This window comes from Coenobita brevimanus, chromosome 98 (assembly GCF_032717465.1).
Source record: "Coenobita brevimanus isolate Jiangsu-jjx chromosome 98, ASM3271746v2, whole genome shotgun sequence".
NCBI lineage: Eukaryota > Metazoa > Arthropoda > Malacostraca > Decapoda > Coenobitidae > Coenobita > Coenobita brevimanus.
The window spans coordinates 21,477,886-21,496,368 of NC_137051.1; the positions used below are offsets into that span (position 1 = coordinate 21,477,886).

Sequence of the window (18,483 nt, forward strand, 5' to 3'; positions counted from 1 at the left end):
AATATTGTATGGGCAAGAGACCTCAAGGCATTGAGTCTTGTGTTATTTTATTCTTAATGTTTGTGACGTGTTGTTTAAATGACACTGATGTATTGTATGTTACACCAAGGATTTTGTGTGTGTGTGTGTGTGTGTGTGTGTGTGTGTGGTAGAGGAGTGTGTTTATGGTGAGGTGTGGTATGTGACTGTGTTCTGCTGTCCAGTTTGTGAGAAGAGTCACTGTAGATTTGGCTGAGGCTATTTTGAGCCTGTTTGTGGTGAACCATTCATGTAGTGTGTTGAGGTAAGGTTGAATGATGTGTGCAGCTGTTTGCGTTTTGGTGCGTACATGTAAGTGTTATATCACCTGCATAGGAAGCTGTGTATCTGTGGTGTGTGGGTACATCGTGCATGTATAGGTTAAAGAGTGTAGGGGACAAAACAGATCCTTGGGGGACGCCGTTTGTGAAGTTTCTGATGTTAGAAGACTGACCGGCAAATGTTACGTGTGCACATCTACCTGCAAAGTAGTTTACCAGCCTTCTTTTTGTGTTATTGTGCATGTTTGTGTTGAGTAGTTTGTTTGTGAGGTTGTGGCGGGGGATGGCATCAAAAGCTTTGCTAATATCTAGTGTGATTAGGATTGTACTGTGTGGTGGCCTAGCTGAATTCATGCCATCGAAAACTCTCTGTGTAAGGTCTGTAAGAAGAGTGTTTGTGGAGTGCAGTGGCCTAAAGCCGTGTTGTGACTGGGCTAGGGGAATGTGAGGTGTGACTAGTTGTAGTATCAGTCGTTCAGTGACTTTAGAGGGGGTGCAGAGGAGTGTGATGGGGCGACGTGAGGAAGGTAAGGTGAGGTCTTTGTTGGGTTTAGGGATAGTGATGATGTTGCCGTGCTTCCATATGTTGGGTATTACGTTGTGTGAGTAGCTGTAATTTAATATGTTGGTGAGTGCTTGTATGCCTTGTGGTCCTAGGTCTATAAGGTGAATGTTGCTTATGTTGTCTGGTCCACAGGCAGATGAGTGCTTGAGGTTGTTAATGATGTGCTTCGTCTGGTTGTAAGTGAAAGGTGCGTAGTCTGCGTCTGTGGGGAACTGTCTTTTACGTCGGATGATACGTCGGTCTTCGGGATGGGGGTTTAAATGGCTGACTTTTGAAAAGTGATTGATGAGAGTGTTTGCTTGTTTGTTTGTTTGAGGGTATGGTGTCTGCTGTTGTGATGGCAGCATGTGATTGTGTGGTGTTGCTGTTGGAAAGTGTGATGCTGTTTAGTGTTTTGTAGAGTTTGCTGATGTTTGTTTTGTGGTCAAGTGTTTGGAGGTAATTTTTCCAGTTTAGTGTTTGCTGTTCTGATATTTTATTGTTTATTTGAGTGTTGAGTTCTTGTATTTGTTGTACGGTGTCTTGTGTATGGGGTGTTGGGGAGTGTCGCAGTATGTCCCGTTGTCTGATGAGGCCTTGAATTTCTGGTGTGAAGTTGGGGTTGTGTCTCTTTCTGTTGCCTCTAGGAATGTGTCTTTTGTCTGCATTTTGTATAATTGTACTGAAAGTGTGCACAGCAGTGTTGATGTTTGTGATGGGTGTACTGTTTAGTGTTTCGAGATGTTGTTCTGTTTCAGTTACAAAGGCCTCCCATTTGACTCTCTTATAATTAGTGCATGTGTGTTTGTGGCCACCTGGGGTCATTCTGGTTTTCGTAGTGATGATGATTGGGAGGTGATCAGAACTACCGGTAGGGTTTTGACCACTCTCCATGATGTAGTGGGGACGAGGTTTGGGGAGCAGAAGGTGATGTCTGGAGATGATGGGAAGAAGAGGGCTTGGTGTGGGATTTGGGTATGTTGATCTAGACTGTTTATGGTCCTTTCGCAGCAAGAAGTCCGTTCAGGGTGTGGCAGAATTTGGAATTCCCCCGAGTGCGACGTTGCCAATTTGACCACCAATTATCGGATTATCACTCTGTCTCCCTAGCTACCCCCATCACACCTGTTTCTCTCTCTCTCTATATATATATATATTGTATATATATTATTTATTTCCAATTTTTTTTCCACACCACTTATGAGGTAAAAGTCTAGGAGCGTTTTATTTTTAAAAGGTTTCCCCTGTAGGCCTAATCCTCTCTCTGATCTTTAATCATAATTTTCTTCGTCATCAGAACTTTCTGTTATATTGACAAGAGAGAGAGAGAGAGAGAGAGAGAGAAACAGGTGGGATGGGGGTAGGTGATAATCCGATAATTGGTGGTCAAATTGGCAACTCTACGGCGTGGCAACATGGGAAAAAAGCACTGCCACGTGTCATAGAATTCATTCAAAACGTTGTTATAATTCTAAAAAGTGATACTCAGTGTACTATATAGCTTCCTTTACTAGATACAGAATGTAAAAAACAATTTCAAATAGCACATACATAGGAAATAAGAGAGAGAGAGGCATGTACTACAGTTGATTTGGCAGCATCGCTAGAGGTGATTCACCAGGTGGGCCCCACCCTGAACGGACTTCTTGCGGTGAAAGGACCATAGTATGAAAAGGGCTAAGGCTGCAGTGCATGTGGATGGTGAACTAAGTGAATTTTTCTCTTTGAAGGTTGGGCTGAAACAGGGATATGTCATGTCTCCATGGTTGTTCAATCTGTACATGGATGGGGTAATAAAAGAGGTACAAGGTATGGTAGTGGATGTTGGAGTGACCCTGGTGAGAGAGGGTAGTGTTTGGAAACTCCCTGTATTGCTGTTTGCAGATGATACTGTGTTGTTGAGTGAAGACGATGGGGAGCTGCAAGGCTTGGTGGATGAGTTTGGGAGAGTGTGTAAGAAACGGAATCTAAAGGTGAATGTAGGGAAGAGTAAAGTGATGGTCTTTGAGAGAGGTGAAGTCAGTAAATGTACTGCGAGGTTGGATGGTGAGGAATTGGAAAATGTGAGCATGTTTAAGTACTTGGGTAGTGTGAAGAGTATGAATGGAGGTTTGGAGGGTGCAGTGTTTGAAAGGGTACAGCAAGGAAGAAAGGTTGCTGGTTCCTTGAAAGCAGTGATAAGAAACAGGGAAATGAGCATGGAAATGAAAAAGTTACTACATGACAGTATTGTGATACCAACTCTAACATACGGAAGTGAAGCTTGGACGTTGTTGGAAGGGCACAAGTCAAGAGTGAGAGCAGTGGAAATGAGTTATTTAAGAGGAGCCTGTGGAGTCACATGGAGAGACAGGCTGACAAATGAGGATATAAAGGAGCGTTGTGGTGTGGATGTGGATGTGATAGGAAGCGTTAGGAGGAATACACTGCGGTGGTTTGGCCATGTGGAGAGGATGGAGAGTGAAAGACTGACGAAGAGAGTGTATGTGAGTGAGGTGGAGGGGGGGGAGAGGGAGGGGGAGGCTGAGGATGAGATGGAGGGATGGGGTGGAGAGGTATATGAGAGAGGGGGGTGTGAGTTGGGAGCCGGGCAGTAAAATGGCGGGGGACAGGGCGACGTGGAGGCGATTTGTTTGTGGCCATCCCGAATGGGATTGAGGCGTCTGGCAATAGATAGATAGATTTCTTTAGGTCATGACGGTTGCCCTTTTTGTAGTTATGGCTCTTTTTGTAACTTTCATTACTGTTATCTATGTCATATGCAATCCTGAAGTTGCAATTTAATACTCCACGGTCGCTTTTGCCGAATGGATGGTTATAAATAATACTGTCAGCATCATTTTCTTGTCTAGTAAATACAAGATCTAGTACAGGTGGTATATCATCCTCATTTTCTGGTGCTTTCTTTTACATGTTGCATTAGGAAAAGCTCCTGCACAAGGTCCAGAAGCTTTAGGTCCCAACAGCTTTCCTGTGTTTTTATATCTACAGTAGAGTATTCCAATTTATATTTGTACTGAAATCTCCAGTTAGTATAATTCTTTCAGATTTCTCCTCCATTCTATGTAGTAATGCTCTTAAACTTTGAACTGTACTGTCTGCCAGTTCTTCATATTCGCCTTTTTCCCAAGTATTTGATCTGGGTGCCACGTATAAATATGCCACAATTACTTTCCCTTCAGATGTATTAATCTCTACTGCAATCAGTTCTACTTGTGAAGGTATATCTAGTTCTATTTCTCTGATTTGCAGATTTTTATTTGTTACTAGAGAGGAGCATGTGGAGTGACGTGGAGGGACAGGTTGACGAATGAAGAAGTGAAGGAACGTTGTGGGGTAGATGTGGATGTGGTTGAGAAGATTAGGAGAAATACACTGAGGTGGTTTGGACATGTGGAGAGAATGGAGAATGAAAGACTGACTAAGAGGGTGTATGTAGGTGAGGTGGAGGGAGGGAGAGGGAGGGGTAGACCGAGGATGAGGTGGAGGGATGGAGTTGAGAGGTATATGAGGGAGGGGGGGGGTGAGTTGGGGGGAGGGTAGTCAAATGGTGGGTGACAGAGTGACTTGGAGGCGTTTTGTCTGCGGCCACCCTTTGCGGGATTAGGGCGTCGGGCTATAGATAGATAGATAGATAATTCCTCCTTTTTTAAAGTTCCTATCTCTTCTCCATATATTGTATTCTTCTAGGTGTGTGTGTGTGTGTGTGTGTGTGTGTGTGTGTGTGTGTGTGTGTGTATGGATGCCATGCTGGTTGGTGTTTCCCACATGTCCATTCTTTTACTGAACAAAAAAATCATTAAATGAACATAATATTCGGCCAGCTCAAGGTGGTCGCTAAAACCGAAACTCATTAAAAGAGGGTTCTGTATACTGAGGCTTCACTGTACTTGAATCACTACTCAATACTGAAGTAATATATAGTACTTACAAAATTCTACTATGAATAAGTTCCCAGTAATATAAATTGTATGCACTAGTGGTAGGTGATGGCGCCCATCATTCACCCAATTAATGTAGCGATACTCTAATTTAAGGTAGCTCTACATTGAGTGGTAGGCCAAATGATTTCCTGTAAACCAGTTAGTAATTTACAATGCTGTGCAGTAACCTTATAACCAACCGGTACGTGTTCCCTACGTGACAGCAAGTGTGTTGGCAAAGGGTTAGTGTCCCTCCCCAGGCAATAGCTAATTAAAAATACGAACAAGAAGCCTCGGACCAAAGCTGACCAACAGGTGACGACTAATGGCCAAACAAAGGGCATGGTACAGATAGAGACATGGAATGTAAGAGATGTGAATGATGAGGTGAAAGTATGAGAGATTGTCCAGGTGTTTGAGGATGCAGAAGTGGATATATGTGGAATAACTGAGACTAAATGGAGAGGTGAGACTGTGAGAGAATGGGAGTATGGATGGGGTATATGTGCGGGAGTGGGTGAGAATGACAGGGCAAAAGAAGGAGTTTGTATTGTTGTGTACAAGAGATGGTTGGAGAATATACGAGAGTATGGATCCATCAGCTCAAGGATTGTGTGGGTAAGACTGAAAGTTGGACTACAAATGTGGGCGATTGTGGGTGCATGTATGCGCCAACGCAAGATCGTGCAATTAGAGTGAAAGAAAAGTTCTGGACAATTGTGGAAATGTGCATGGAAAAGGTTGCAATGAATGAGGGAGTATTTTTGATCAGATATGAATGGAAAAGAAGGGAATGCGAAGGTGGATGGGGTAGTTGGTGAGTGGAGCATGCCTGCAGAAGTGGGTGAGAATGGCAGTGCTCTAGTGGACATTTGCACAGGGAGGGGGTAGGCGACAGCCAATAACCTCTTTAGACACAAAATGATCCACAAGTATACGTGGCGAGTGATAAGAATGGACAGTGGTGAACTGAATGAATGGAACACAACGACTAATTATGTGTGGTTGGACAGAATGAGAAGGTGTGTAATGGATGCAAAAGCATACAGAGGTTGGGGGAGTGGACTGACCACCACTTGGTGGTGGTGAAAGTCAAAGTTCAAATGAAATGGAGGATGAGAAGGGAAGGATGGGAGGAAGTAGTTCATACAAGGGGGGTAGAAAGGTTGCAAGAGGAGGGAAAAAAGGCAGAATATAAGAGAGAAGTGGAGGACCAAATGGGTAAATATGATTTGGGGCAGATGGGGGATGTGGAAGGTGTGTGCAAGATATTTACAGAAGAAATCTGTGCAGCATGTGAGGTGGTGTGTGGGGTAAATAGAAGATGAAAGGGAGTGCAAGGAACAGCATGGTGAAATGAAGAGATGAGACAGGCTGTCGTGCAAAAGAAAAAAGCATATGGTGAGTGGATGAGAAACAGGGATGTGAAGGAAGCTTAGAGACAGAAGAGTTATATGTAGAAAGTGTGAGACAAAAAGTTTAGCAAGAGAGAGTAAGAAGAGAGTGGATGAGGAATTTGGAATGAATCTGAGTGTAAAGTGGAGGGAATGTAAGTAAATATCTGGGAGGAGGTAAACAGAGTTAGATGGGATGATAAAGAAGTAAGCTGAGGAGTGAAAGATAAAAATAGTATATTGCTAGTGGAGATGGAAGAAAAAGTGAGCAGATGGAGAGAACACTTTAATCAATTGCTGAACATAGAGAATAAAAGTAATGCAAGTATTAGTGGCTGGGGAATGGCTGGGAGAAGGAGGGAGGTGAGAAGACAGGAAGAAATCAGTAGGATGGTAGTAGTGGAAGAAATGAAGAAAGTCAAAATGGTGAAAGTCCAAGGAATTGGTGGAGTGTGTGGTGAAATGCTGAAGCATGGGGGAGAGGTAGTAATAGAACAGATATGGAAGATGTGCAGATTGGCCTGGGAGGAAGGTAGAGTCCCGGGGGATTGGAAGTCAGGTATAGTTTTTCCCCTGTACAAAGGAAAAGGGGAAAGAGAAGTGTGTGGTAATCAAACGGGCATTTGTCTTCTTAATGTAACAGGAAAAGTATATGGTGGGATACTTATTGAGAGAGTTAAGAAAATAACAGAGGAATTAGTTGGAGAAGAACAGGGAGGTTTTAGGAAGGGAAGAGGTTGTGTAGATCAGATATTCATTCCTTGGCATTTAGTGGAAAAGTTTCTAGAGAAGGGAAAGAAATTGAATGCAGCCTTCATGGATTTGGTGAAAGTATATGACAGGGTGAGTGGAAAGGAATGTGGAAAGTATTAAGGATATATGGAGTAAATGGGAAGTTGTTGAATGCCGTGAAGAGTATGTATGAGGGTGCTAGGGCTGGAGTAGGTGTGGACAGTGAATTGAGTGAATTTTTCTGTCTGAATGTTCCATTGAAACAGGGATGTCTCACATCCTCATGGCTGTTCAATCTGTATATGGATGGTGTTATAATAGAGATGCAAGGTAGGGCAGTGGATCTTGGAGTGACCCTAATAAGAGAGAGCAGTGTTTGGAAACTCCCTGTACTGTTGTTTGCAGATGATACTGTACTGTTAAGTGCAGACAAAGGGGAACTGCAAGGTTTGGTGAATGAATTTTGGAGGGGGGGGGGGGAGGAAAATGTTCCCTCCAGCTAGACCTTATTAGACCATATAGCCCTGCTACGTGACAGAAGGGTGCTACCCCTCCTGGCATGGCAGCTGCTGGGTGTGGCTCGAGTTCATGATCCCCCGGTCCCGAGTTCAACACTCTACCACTGAGCCACCCTGCCCCCAATGAGTTTGGGAGTGTGTGTAAGAAATGGAATCTAAAGGTGAATGTAGGGAAGCGTAAAGTTATGGTCTTTGTGAGAAATGAAGTCACTGAATGTAAGGTGAGGCTGGATGAGGAGGAAATGGAAAATGTGTGTGTTTATGTACTTGGGTAATGTGTTGAGTAAGGATGAAAGTTTAGAGGATGAAAGTTTAGAGGATGCTTGAAGGGGCACAACAGGGAAGAAATGTTGCTGGCTCTTTGAAAGCAGTATTAAGGAACTGGGAAGCGAGCCTAGAAGTAAAAAAGTCACTGCATGACACTATTGTGATAACAACTCACGCATACGGAAGTGAAGCTTGGACCTTGTAGGAAGGACACAAGTCAAGAGTGAGAGCAGTGGAAATGAGTTATCTGAGAGGAGCATGTGGAGTTACATGGAGAGACTTACTGACGAATGAGGAAGTGAAGGAGAATTGTGGTGTCGACGTGATAGAAAGCATTAGGAGAAATACATTGAGGTTGTTTGACCATTTGGAGGATGGAGAAAGATTACTAAGGAGAGTATATGCGAGTGAGATGGAGAGGGAGGGGGAGGCCAAGGATGAGATGGAGGGATGGAATGGAGAGATATATGAGAGAGGGAGTGTGAGGTAGGAGCAAGGCAGTAAAGTGACACTGGACAGGGTGAAATTGGAGGCAGTTTGTTTGTGGCCACCCCTTACAGGATTGAGGCATCGAGCAATAGATAGATAGATAGATTGCATGCACTAGTAAAATATTATTGTCTACTGAGTTGTAACAGTATTGTACCATACTTAAATAAAAGTCAGTATAGCCCAAAAATTGTAGCTACCCTCATGTTTTTCTTTCATAAGCAAATGAATACAAGAAGGAAAAAAAAAAGTACAGTATATAGGACTATACCAAATCTGATGGAGTGAGGCTGTGGTTGTCTCATTGTGATGGGGATGGGCAGAGCCTGCAGGCGGTCTCGAGTCTGCCGGTCACGTATCTCGTCAATCACCTCCTCTACACTAAATACTTCTTCTCCATATTCCTGAGACAAAAAAATATAAGTTTACAATATACCCATGCAGTTTAGCTTCATATATACCTGTATATATATATATATATATATATATATATATATATATATATATACCATCAGCAGCAGCAGCCATTTGAATGTCCACTCCAGGACCGGCCTATCCCGACCGAAGTGGAGATGATACAGCCCATGTATCACTACCTAGTGACTTAGGCTGTCTGGCAGAGATTGTATGTAGGATGAGAAGTGCTTGTAAGTGTAACTGTAGTGTTGAAGTGGCTCTGGATGCGTGTGTAGACTGTGAACCAAGTGTAATTGGCCCACGCAAGCCGACTGGGTGCAAGCATACTTTATAGTATGCGACACTGGTTCAACCACAGCACCCCTTATGTCTGCCAAAGCAGTGCATTGTCGGAAGAACGCTCCCAAAGTTTATTACCCTGGCCGGGTGCGAACCCTTGTTCTTCCATGTACGAAAACGCACACTTTACCACTGTACCACAAAGGCTCTATATATATATATATATATATATATATATATATATACTGTGTGTATATATATATATATGTATTTATATATATATATATATATATATATATATCTATATATATATATATATATATATATATATATATATATATATATATATTCATTATGTATTTATCTATTGCCAGACGCCTTAATCCTGTAAGGGGTGGCCACAAACAAATCGCCTCCATGTCACCATGTCCCCCGCCATTTCACTCCCCTGCTCCCAGCTCACACCCCCCTCTCTCATATACCTCTCCACTCCATCCCTCCATCCCATCCTTGGCCTCCCTCTCCCACCCTCCACCTCACTCACATACACTCTCCTTGTTAGTCTCTCACTCCCCATCCTCTCCATATGGCCAAATATACAGTACATTTATATATATATATATATATATATATATATATATCAGTATATAGTAGCTAATTTAATAACAGAACAGAGGAGGGAAAAACAAATGAATTAAAAAAATAATCTATATACTAGATTACTGGTGTCCTCCATTCATAAAAAATCTGCAACAGTTGGCCTTGAACAGCTGTAGGTTGAAGTTTGGGAGGAAACAACTCTAGGGATGTGAGTTCCAAAGAGAGGCAGTTCGGGGAATAAGAGATTTCTGATACTGGCAGAAGGAAGTTCAGCAATATGGTAGCTACTGTGAAACTCCAGTCATGAGTGCTACTAGATGCCCTTGTAACACAGGGGAAGGCATGGAGGGGTGACACAATGGATGCAACTTCATCTGTGCATTTGCCATAAAAGTACAGTACAGTATTGGCAAAATAATGCAAGGGAGGCAATATTCCTTCTTATCTGTAGAGGAGGTAGTTTATTTGTAATACCAGGGTTATTAACCCCTTAACCGCGGGGCGTCACTTTCGTGACGCTTGGGAGCAAGAGATCATACCGCGGGGCGTCGCTTTTGTGATTCTGTGTTATTTTGAATTCACCCGGGCTTCCAAGTGGGGGCTTGTATCATCTATCAGTACTGACAATGTCCAACACTAGTCAGCACTCCTAATCTCATCTGTACTCCCATCCATTGTTGACAATTTAGCCATTTCTCCCCGTTCTTGACTCCCCTCCCTACCCCCCCTCCATTACCCTATCCTCTCGCCTGCCCGGCCATGCTACGCTAAGTAAATCTTCCCTGGAATTTTTCACTGATTTCATCCATTGAAATAAGCCCTATGTCGTATTCTTACGAGTATACCAAATAATATATACAAGAAAGAAATCAGGTAAGTGAGAGTGCCATACACCTGGAATTGGCTAATTATCAAATGACAACACCTCACGTGCACTCGTTCGCTAATTTTCGCTGTTTTTTTTCCCCTTGAAATATGCCGTATAATCTATTTTCGTAATAAATATACATGTAAGGAGGGAAGGGAGAAGCCTAAGTGATATTTACATTCACCTGGAACTACCTAATTTATAATGTATTGTCTAGATTTCCTGCCAATCATATCAGTGCTACACAAAGCTGTTTCAAGATTTAACATTGGTAGCTCTGATTATATATCTCCTAAGTAGGCCTCTAATCTATTTTCGTAATAAATATACATGTAAGGAGGGAAGGGAGAAGCCTAAGTGATATTTACATTCACCTGGAACTACCAAATTTATAATGTATCGTTTAGATTTCCTGCCAATCATATCAGTGCTAGACTTAGCTGTTTCAAGAAGTAATATTGGTAACTCTGAATAACCTCTAAAAAGGCCTCTAGGCTGGCTGGCCCTGCGTTATCAGTGTACTGTCATCTTCCGAAGTGAGAGGACGTATGTTTCTTCTTGCTGACTTCAAGGCCTTTTTTCACCCCCATGCAAATGGCTCTGTGACCTTTACCCCCTACTAAACCTCGTGTGGAAAGAGGTAAAGGGCTGACAATTGATAAAAGAGTGACTACGATCTTTCTATTGAGTAAAACAGTGCAAGTGGAATTGTAAATAATGTGTAAATAATGTGTAAACAGCAAGTGAAAGTAATGAATGTAAATATACATGAACAATGGAAAATAGTTTTATAAGTTATTTCAAGTGACAGTGCACAACACAGTGTAAATAAAATAGAAATGTAAATAACGTAAATAAAATAGAGAACGTAAATAGAAATGTAAATGAGTAGTAGTATAAGAATATGAGTACGGTATATACCCTAGGAGTAATGAAAGTGAAAGTTTCACTCTAGCATGTCTGAATGCTATGAGTTATGAGAGTGAAGATGAAAGTGACATTCACTCTCAATGCCAGTATACAGGACGAGAAAGTGAATGCTACGTATTTTACTGAAAGAAATTGAATCCCTACAGTGACAATAAACTAATACTACTGAAGGAAACTTATGGATAAAGACTGTAGATATATATAAGTGTTATATAGTAATAGAAATATAAAGTGTGAGGGGTTTTATGAATAATAAATGACAGACTACCAAGAGCGAACTAGTGCCAGTGCGACGATCAGACGCGCTCGTAATTTCCATTGCTTTCACAGTTTTTTTTTTTTGAGTATGGATCCCAAACTACTTGAAAATTGTAGAATAGTGTTTATAGTGTTTGTATCTGGCTGTGGTAATCATATTACGGGTTGTCGGGAAGTGTAAAGTGGAGACTTCGTTACCCTACTTCAGAGGTCTCCACAAGTCTTACGGTAACCGACGAAGGCTCAACAATCATTCCAGGAGAAAGCTGAAGGTATGTGCCATAAGCATATGTAATTTTATTATTCTTGGACTAATAACTGATTTTTGGCAAATATTTTTTGAGAGTCTGTCGGAGCCCAAATAACCCCGTGGCACACGCAAGTCATTGGTAAACAAGCCCGCGGTGTAGGGGTTAATAATTCTAACAGCTTTGTGTTGAATCTTGTCTAGCTGTTTTTGTGCAACCTCTTCTCATCCATTGTACAAAGGTGAGTAATATTCCAGATGAGGGCACACATGACTCTTATAAACTATAGCTAACAGCCTGTCAGTGAAGTAGCTACAAACCCTGTACAATAATCCAAGTTTCTTTGAGGCAGTTTTAGCAAGTGATCTGACATGAGAAGTCCAGCTGAGGGCATTGGTCAGTGAAACACCGAGAATTTCAATACTTTTGGAGATGGGAATATTAGTAGCACTAAAGGTAATGCATGAATCTGGCAATATCTGTCTATTAGTAAACTGTATATATTTAGTTTTACTAGCATTAAAAGAGACAAGGTTGTTTTGTCCCCATTCACTGATCGTAGATAGATCTTGATTTATAGAGATGGTTGTACTGAGTTGAGAGGTAGAGATATTGGATTTTGTAAATGGGTGTCTGAGTGTGAATGAACTATGTAGTGTTGAGTAATCTGCATATGAGTGAATGGGATTGTGGGTGACAGATAAGAGATCATTAATATGAACCAGGAAGAGGGTTGGCGCCAGAATTGATCTCTGTGGCACGCCGGCGTTAATTGATTGGAAATTGGAATATACATCATCTACTTTTACTCTTATTTTCCCGTCACTAAGATATGAAGAAATCAAAGGAACAGAAGACGTTAGTCCATAGCAAGGGAGTTTGGACAGCAGGGAATGATGCCATACTCTGTCGAAAGCTTTAGAAATATCAAGAGCTACTGGATGAGTTTCTCCATGTAGATCAATTGATTGATGGATGGTATGAGTTAGGAAATTGAGTCAATGGTGGTTCTTTCGTGGAGAAAATCATATTGTCTGTCACTAATTAAGTTGTTGGATTCAAGATGTTTAACAATGTGCTTATTAATTAAAGTTTCAAATACCTTACCAAGAGAAGATGTGACAGCTATTGGTCTGTAATCAGAGGGGTCAGAGGAACTTCCTTTCTTCAGAACTGGGTGAATATTGGCTTCTATCCATGAACTTGGGAGAAAAGAAGTACGTATGCATAGTCTGAATAATTTAGCTAGAACAGAGGCAAGTTCAGGGGAACACTTTTTCAAAACAATTGGTGGAATTCCATCTGGGCCTGGAGCTTTGTTGGTGGGTAAATTGTCTAGGATGGATTTTACGTATCTTGCCTGTATTTTAAGTGAGGCAATTTCGGGACAGTCAAGTTCTAGTACTGGGACATTCTGGCTGGTATCGTCTATGGTAGAGTTTCTGGCAAATGTACTGGCAAAGATATCTGCTTTCCCACACGGGTCATTTATAATGTTGCCATCTGAAGATTTTAGTGGGGGAATGGAAGATGACTTGTTAAAGTTATTATTGAAAGAAATAAGAGTTGACCAGAATATTCCATTGTCATTAGGGTTGTTAAGTAGTTCTGATGCTTGCTTTTGAAGAAAGTTTGATTTAGATAGATTTAATACAGCTTTTGCATGATTTTTAGCAATTTTAAATTGGGAGAGTGATTCAGATGTTTTTTATTTTAAGTAAGAGTTATATGCTAATGACTTTTGGGCTGTTGCTCTGGCACAGTTGCCATCAAACCATTTTGGAGGGTTCGATCTTTTAGTGAACTGTTGACTTGGTATGAATAAATCCATACCAGCTAGTATTAATTCGCAAATGTGGGACTGGGTAGAATTGGGATCACTAGAGAAGAAAGACTGCCATGGAGTGTAAGCAAGATAATTTCTAAATCCATCCCAGTTTGCCCTATCAAAGTGCCATTGAGTCACCCTGACAGGTTCAGAACGGGGAGGTGTGGGAGGGTTAACTAATGAGGCTTTGATGAGTTTGTGGTCACAGTATCCAAGTGGTGATAGTACCTCTATCCTGAACTGATCTGGATTATTTGTCAAGAATAAATCCAAGAGATGGGCATTATGGTGGATTATCAGGTATTCTGGTTGGTTGCTTTACCAGCTGGGTGAGATTAAACGATTCTGCAAACAGCTCGCACTCTACTGTAGACCAGCGTTGTCAGTCCTGGCAGAATGCAATAACCATTCAACATTATGTATGTTTAAATCACCCAAAATGGTAATTTCGGTGCTAAGGGCAAGGTTAAGGTTACTCAACTGAGTGGATATGGAATCAAATACACTGGGTTCCGAAGAAGCATTGGGGGAGCGATAAAATACACAAATATATTTGGTAATATTCTGACAATTTAGTTTATATAATGAGTAATCAAAACTGGATGAAGTGAAGTTTAAAATAGTGTCAACTGCATATTCGGATTTGATATAAGAACAGGTGCCACCCTTGTTATGGAAGTTTGTAAGGAGATGGTAACTGGGAAAACAAAATGGAGATATATTGATAAAGGGTGAGATTTGTGGTTCTGTGAGGAAAAGGGCCAAAGGGGATATGGACTGAACTAAGAGTTATATGCTAATGACTTTTGGGCTGTTGCTCTAGCACAATTGCTATCAAACCATTTTGGGGAGTCCGATCTATTAGTGAACTGTTGACTTGGCATGAACAGTTCCATACCAGCTTGTATTAGGTCACTAATGTGGGACTCGGTAGAACTGATGTCACTAGAGAAGAAAGACTGCAATGGAAGGTCAGCCAGATAATTTCTGAATCCATCTCTCTCTTTTTTTCTTTTTATGTACGAAAGAAGGAACCAAAGGCCAGGAGCCCGTAAACCATTCCGTCCAAGAAAAAAACAAAAACAATACAAAGGAGAGCCAAATTCAAGATCCGTTCATTTCAAGATGCCTGGACACACTGCGTTTGAAAGACTGGAGATCATAGGAAGTACGAAATACAGACAGAGGGAGACAGTTCCAGAGCTGACCTGTTGCAGAAATGAAGGAGTGGGAGTAATGGTTAACTCTTGCATTAGAGAGCTGGACAGAAGAGGGATAAGAGTTTGTTGCTAGACAGGTGACCCACTGTAGAGATGGAGGGATGCAAGTAGACAGTTCAGAGGAGCAGTGACCACAGAAGAAGCAATATCTATCTATCTATAGCCCGACGCCCTAATCCTGCAAAGGGTGGCCGCAGACAGAACGCCTCCAAGTCGCTCTGTCACCCACCATTTGACTACCCTTCCTCCAACTCACCCCCCCCTCCCTCATATACCTCTCAACTCCATCTCTCCACCTCATCCTCGGTCTCTCTCTCCCTCTCCCTCCCTCCACCTCACCTACATACACCCTCTTAGTCAGTCTTTCATTCTCCATTCTCATCACATGTCCAAACCACCTCAGTGTATTTCTCCTAATCTTCTCAACCACATCCACCCCACAGCGTTCCTTCACTTCTTCATTCGTCAACCTGTCCCTCCACATGCTCCTCTCAAGTAACTCATTTCCACTGCTCTCACTCTTGACTTGTTCCCCTCTTGCAAGGTCCATGCCTCGCTTCCATACGTCAGGGTAGGGACCACAATACTATCATGCAGTGACTTCTTAACTTCCATACTCACCTCCCTATTTCTCATCACTGCTTTCAGTGTACCAACAACCTTCCTTCCCTGCTGTACCCACCTCCCTATTTCTCATCACTGCTTTCAGTGTACCAACAACCTTCCTTCCCTGCTGTACCCTTTCACGCACTTCATCCCCCAAAGTTCCATCCTTACTCATCACACTACCCAAGTACTTGAATGCACTCACATTCTCCACATCCTCACAATCCAACCTCACTGCACACTCTGTGACTTCAATAGAAATAGATAAATATGCAACAGTGTAGTGAAGAGACAGGTTGAAGGGAGTCAGTAAGAGGAGGAGAGTTAATGAGATGAAAAGCCTCTGACTCCACCCTATTGAGAGGAGCTGTATGTGGGGAGCCTCCCCACACAGGGGTGAATAAAACCCGTTTATAAAGTCAACAACTGTGCAGGGGTAACGAAGGTACAGAGTTGGCTTAGCACACCCAATCTCTTGGGAGCAGATTTTACAAGAGATGCAATATGAACTTTCCAAGATAAGTCCCAAGTGAATAAAACCTCAAGCATGTTCAAGGATGCTGCAGGACATTATTAAACATCAGTGGGTACTCCTGTGGAAGATTGTGTCGGGCTGATAGGTGTAAAAACTGAGTCTTTGATGCATTAAAAACAAGATTATTTTTGCTCCTGTCAGAGATACGAGCCAAGCCAGACATTAGGTGAGCCACAGCCTCATCCCTTGTTTGTTGAAGTAACCGCTGAGATGAACGTTGCAGGAACCGAATGGAAAAGTAAAGGGTGGAATCATCAGTATACGTGTGGATAGGGTTAAATGTACAGCTTAGAAGGTCATTGATGAATAAAAGGTAGAGAGTTGGTGATAGGACAGAGCCCTGAGGAACACCACTGTTGATAGATCTAGGAGAGGAAAGATGGCCATCTACAACAGTGGCTACAGAGCGACCAGACAGGAAGCTATAGATGAAGGCACAGACATAAGGATAGAAACTGTAAGAGGGCAGTTTGGAAATTAAAGATTTATGTCAGACTGGATCGAAAGCCTTTGAGATGTCAAGTGCAATGGCAAAGCTTACGCTGAAGTCCCCGAAAGAGGCATGACCAGGAGTCTGAAAGGTAGGTGAGAAGATCGTCAGTCGAGTGTCCCTGACGGAACTCATACTGACAATCAGAAAGAAGGCTGTGATAGGAAAGAAGCTTTAAAATTTTTGTTAAGAACTGACTTGAAAACGTTTCACACACAGGATGTTAAAGCAACTGGGCAATAGAGGGTTGGGAATGGTCACCTTTCTTTGGGACTGGCTGAATGAGAGCAAACTTCCAGCAAGAAGGAAAGGTACAAGTTGAAAGACAAAGGCGAAAGAGTTTAGGCTACCTAGGCAGGGTGTGAGCACAGAAGCACAGTTCTTGAGGACAACAGGAGGTAATCCATCAGGCACATATGCCTTGTTAGTATTAAGGCCAGTGATGGCAGAAAATACATTTGCTGAAGAAATTTTAACGTCAGCCATGAGGAAGTCAGAGGGGGGAAGTGATGGAGGAACAGCAACGGAATCGTCTAAGGTGGATTTGGAGGAGAACGTCTGAGTGAAGAGATCTGCTTTATCAGTTGAAGAAATAGCTACAGGGCCATCAGAGTAGAAAAGGGTAGGGGAGGATGATGAGGTAATGTTATCAGAGTGGTTTTTTGGCAAGGTGTCAGAAGGAGCGAGAAGAATTCGAGTTGGAGAGGTGAGAGCATTTAGTACGGATGAAATTATTTTTAGCAGAGCGAAGAACAGACTTAGCACAATTCCGGGCAGAAACATAAACAAGATGTGATTCAGGGGTGGGTTGGCTCCAGTACCTTTTACAGGCCCTTTCCTTGTTGTGGACAGCAGTAGAACAAAGCGTGATTACACCTAGGCTTTCTTGAATTAGTCAAAGGATATGAGAAGGGAATGTATGCTTCCATGCCTTAGAGAATAACCTCCATAATGCGCAATGCACACTCAGATGGCTGTCATCCATGGAAGTAATAATCATTCCAGGGAAAATCAAAGAAGGCCTGCCTGAGGGCCTCCCAAACCGCAGCTCCAAAGTGCCACAGTCGTTTCTTTGAAGGATCCACAGGCCGTACCGAAGCGATAGGACAGGTTAAGGTAATAATGTTGTGATCGGAGGAGCCCAGCCGAGAGGAAAGAGTAACAGTGTAAGCAGAAGGATTGGTTGTAAGGAAGAGGTCATGTATGTTGGAGCTCTCTCTAAGGTGGTCAGGGATACGGGTAGGGTGCTGTACAAGCTGCTCTAGGTCATTACGGATAGAAAAGATGTAGCTAGGCTTGTTCACCAGGTGAACATCGGATCACCCTGACAAATTCAGAACAGGGAGGTATGGGGTAGCCGACTAATGAGGCTTTGATGAGATTGTGGTCAGAGTATCCAAGTGGTGACAGTGTACAGTAATTCTATCCTGTATTGATATGGATTATTTGTGAGGAGTAGATCCAAGAGATGGGCATTATGGTCAGGATTATCTGAATTACTGTATCTGGTACATACAGTTACTGCTCGCATAAAGTGCGAGGCCATAGCATGAATCTCGCATAACACAGAAGGTGCCATTTTGTGTCCCAAAAATGACACAACACTGACGAAAATAGATACTGTATAATGCGGTCAGAGGAAAATGGTCATTTTTTATGGAACCTGACTATGCGGTGATAATGGACAAAATGTAGCAGGAGGCCCCCACTTTATGTTTCAAAGTCATACTACGCAGCCAATGATAGACAAGACGCAGTGCGAGGTATAAAATTATGGCTGAAAATCACACAACGCAGCAAGTGATAGAGACAGTGCGGATTGCATCAGCCTGTGACATGTTGCTATCACGTGTCTGCGCTGGGCATTATCGTGGTCCACGGAGCATTCCTGCCCAAACTGAGCCTACCCTCTCCCTGCGCTCTGGTTGCACACGTGGTCTGTGTGATCTTTTCTCTTTTTTTCTGGCCACCTGGCCACCATGCGGGAGGAAGAGGTGAGAGTGCTGAGCTGTGCCTGGTTCTGAGGAGATGCAAGAAC

The 18,483-nt window shown here is 42.4% G+C and overlaps 1 protein-coding gene across 1 annotated transcript in view; it reads right to left on the reverse strand.

The window, feature by feature from the left end:
* LOC145413992 (RNA-binding protein NOB1) overlaps window positions 1-18,483 on the reverse strand; it is a 175,004-nt gene that overhangs the window by 137,748 nt on the left and 18,773 nt on the right. The window contains exon 2 of the mRNA XM_080283564.1: window positions 8,438-8,570. Coding sequence (XP_080139690.1) covers window positions 8,438-8,570 — 133 coding nt within the window. The remainder of the gene's footprint in view (window positions 1-8,437; window positions 8,571-18,483) is intronic.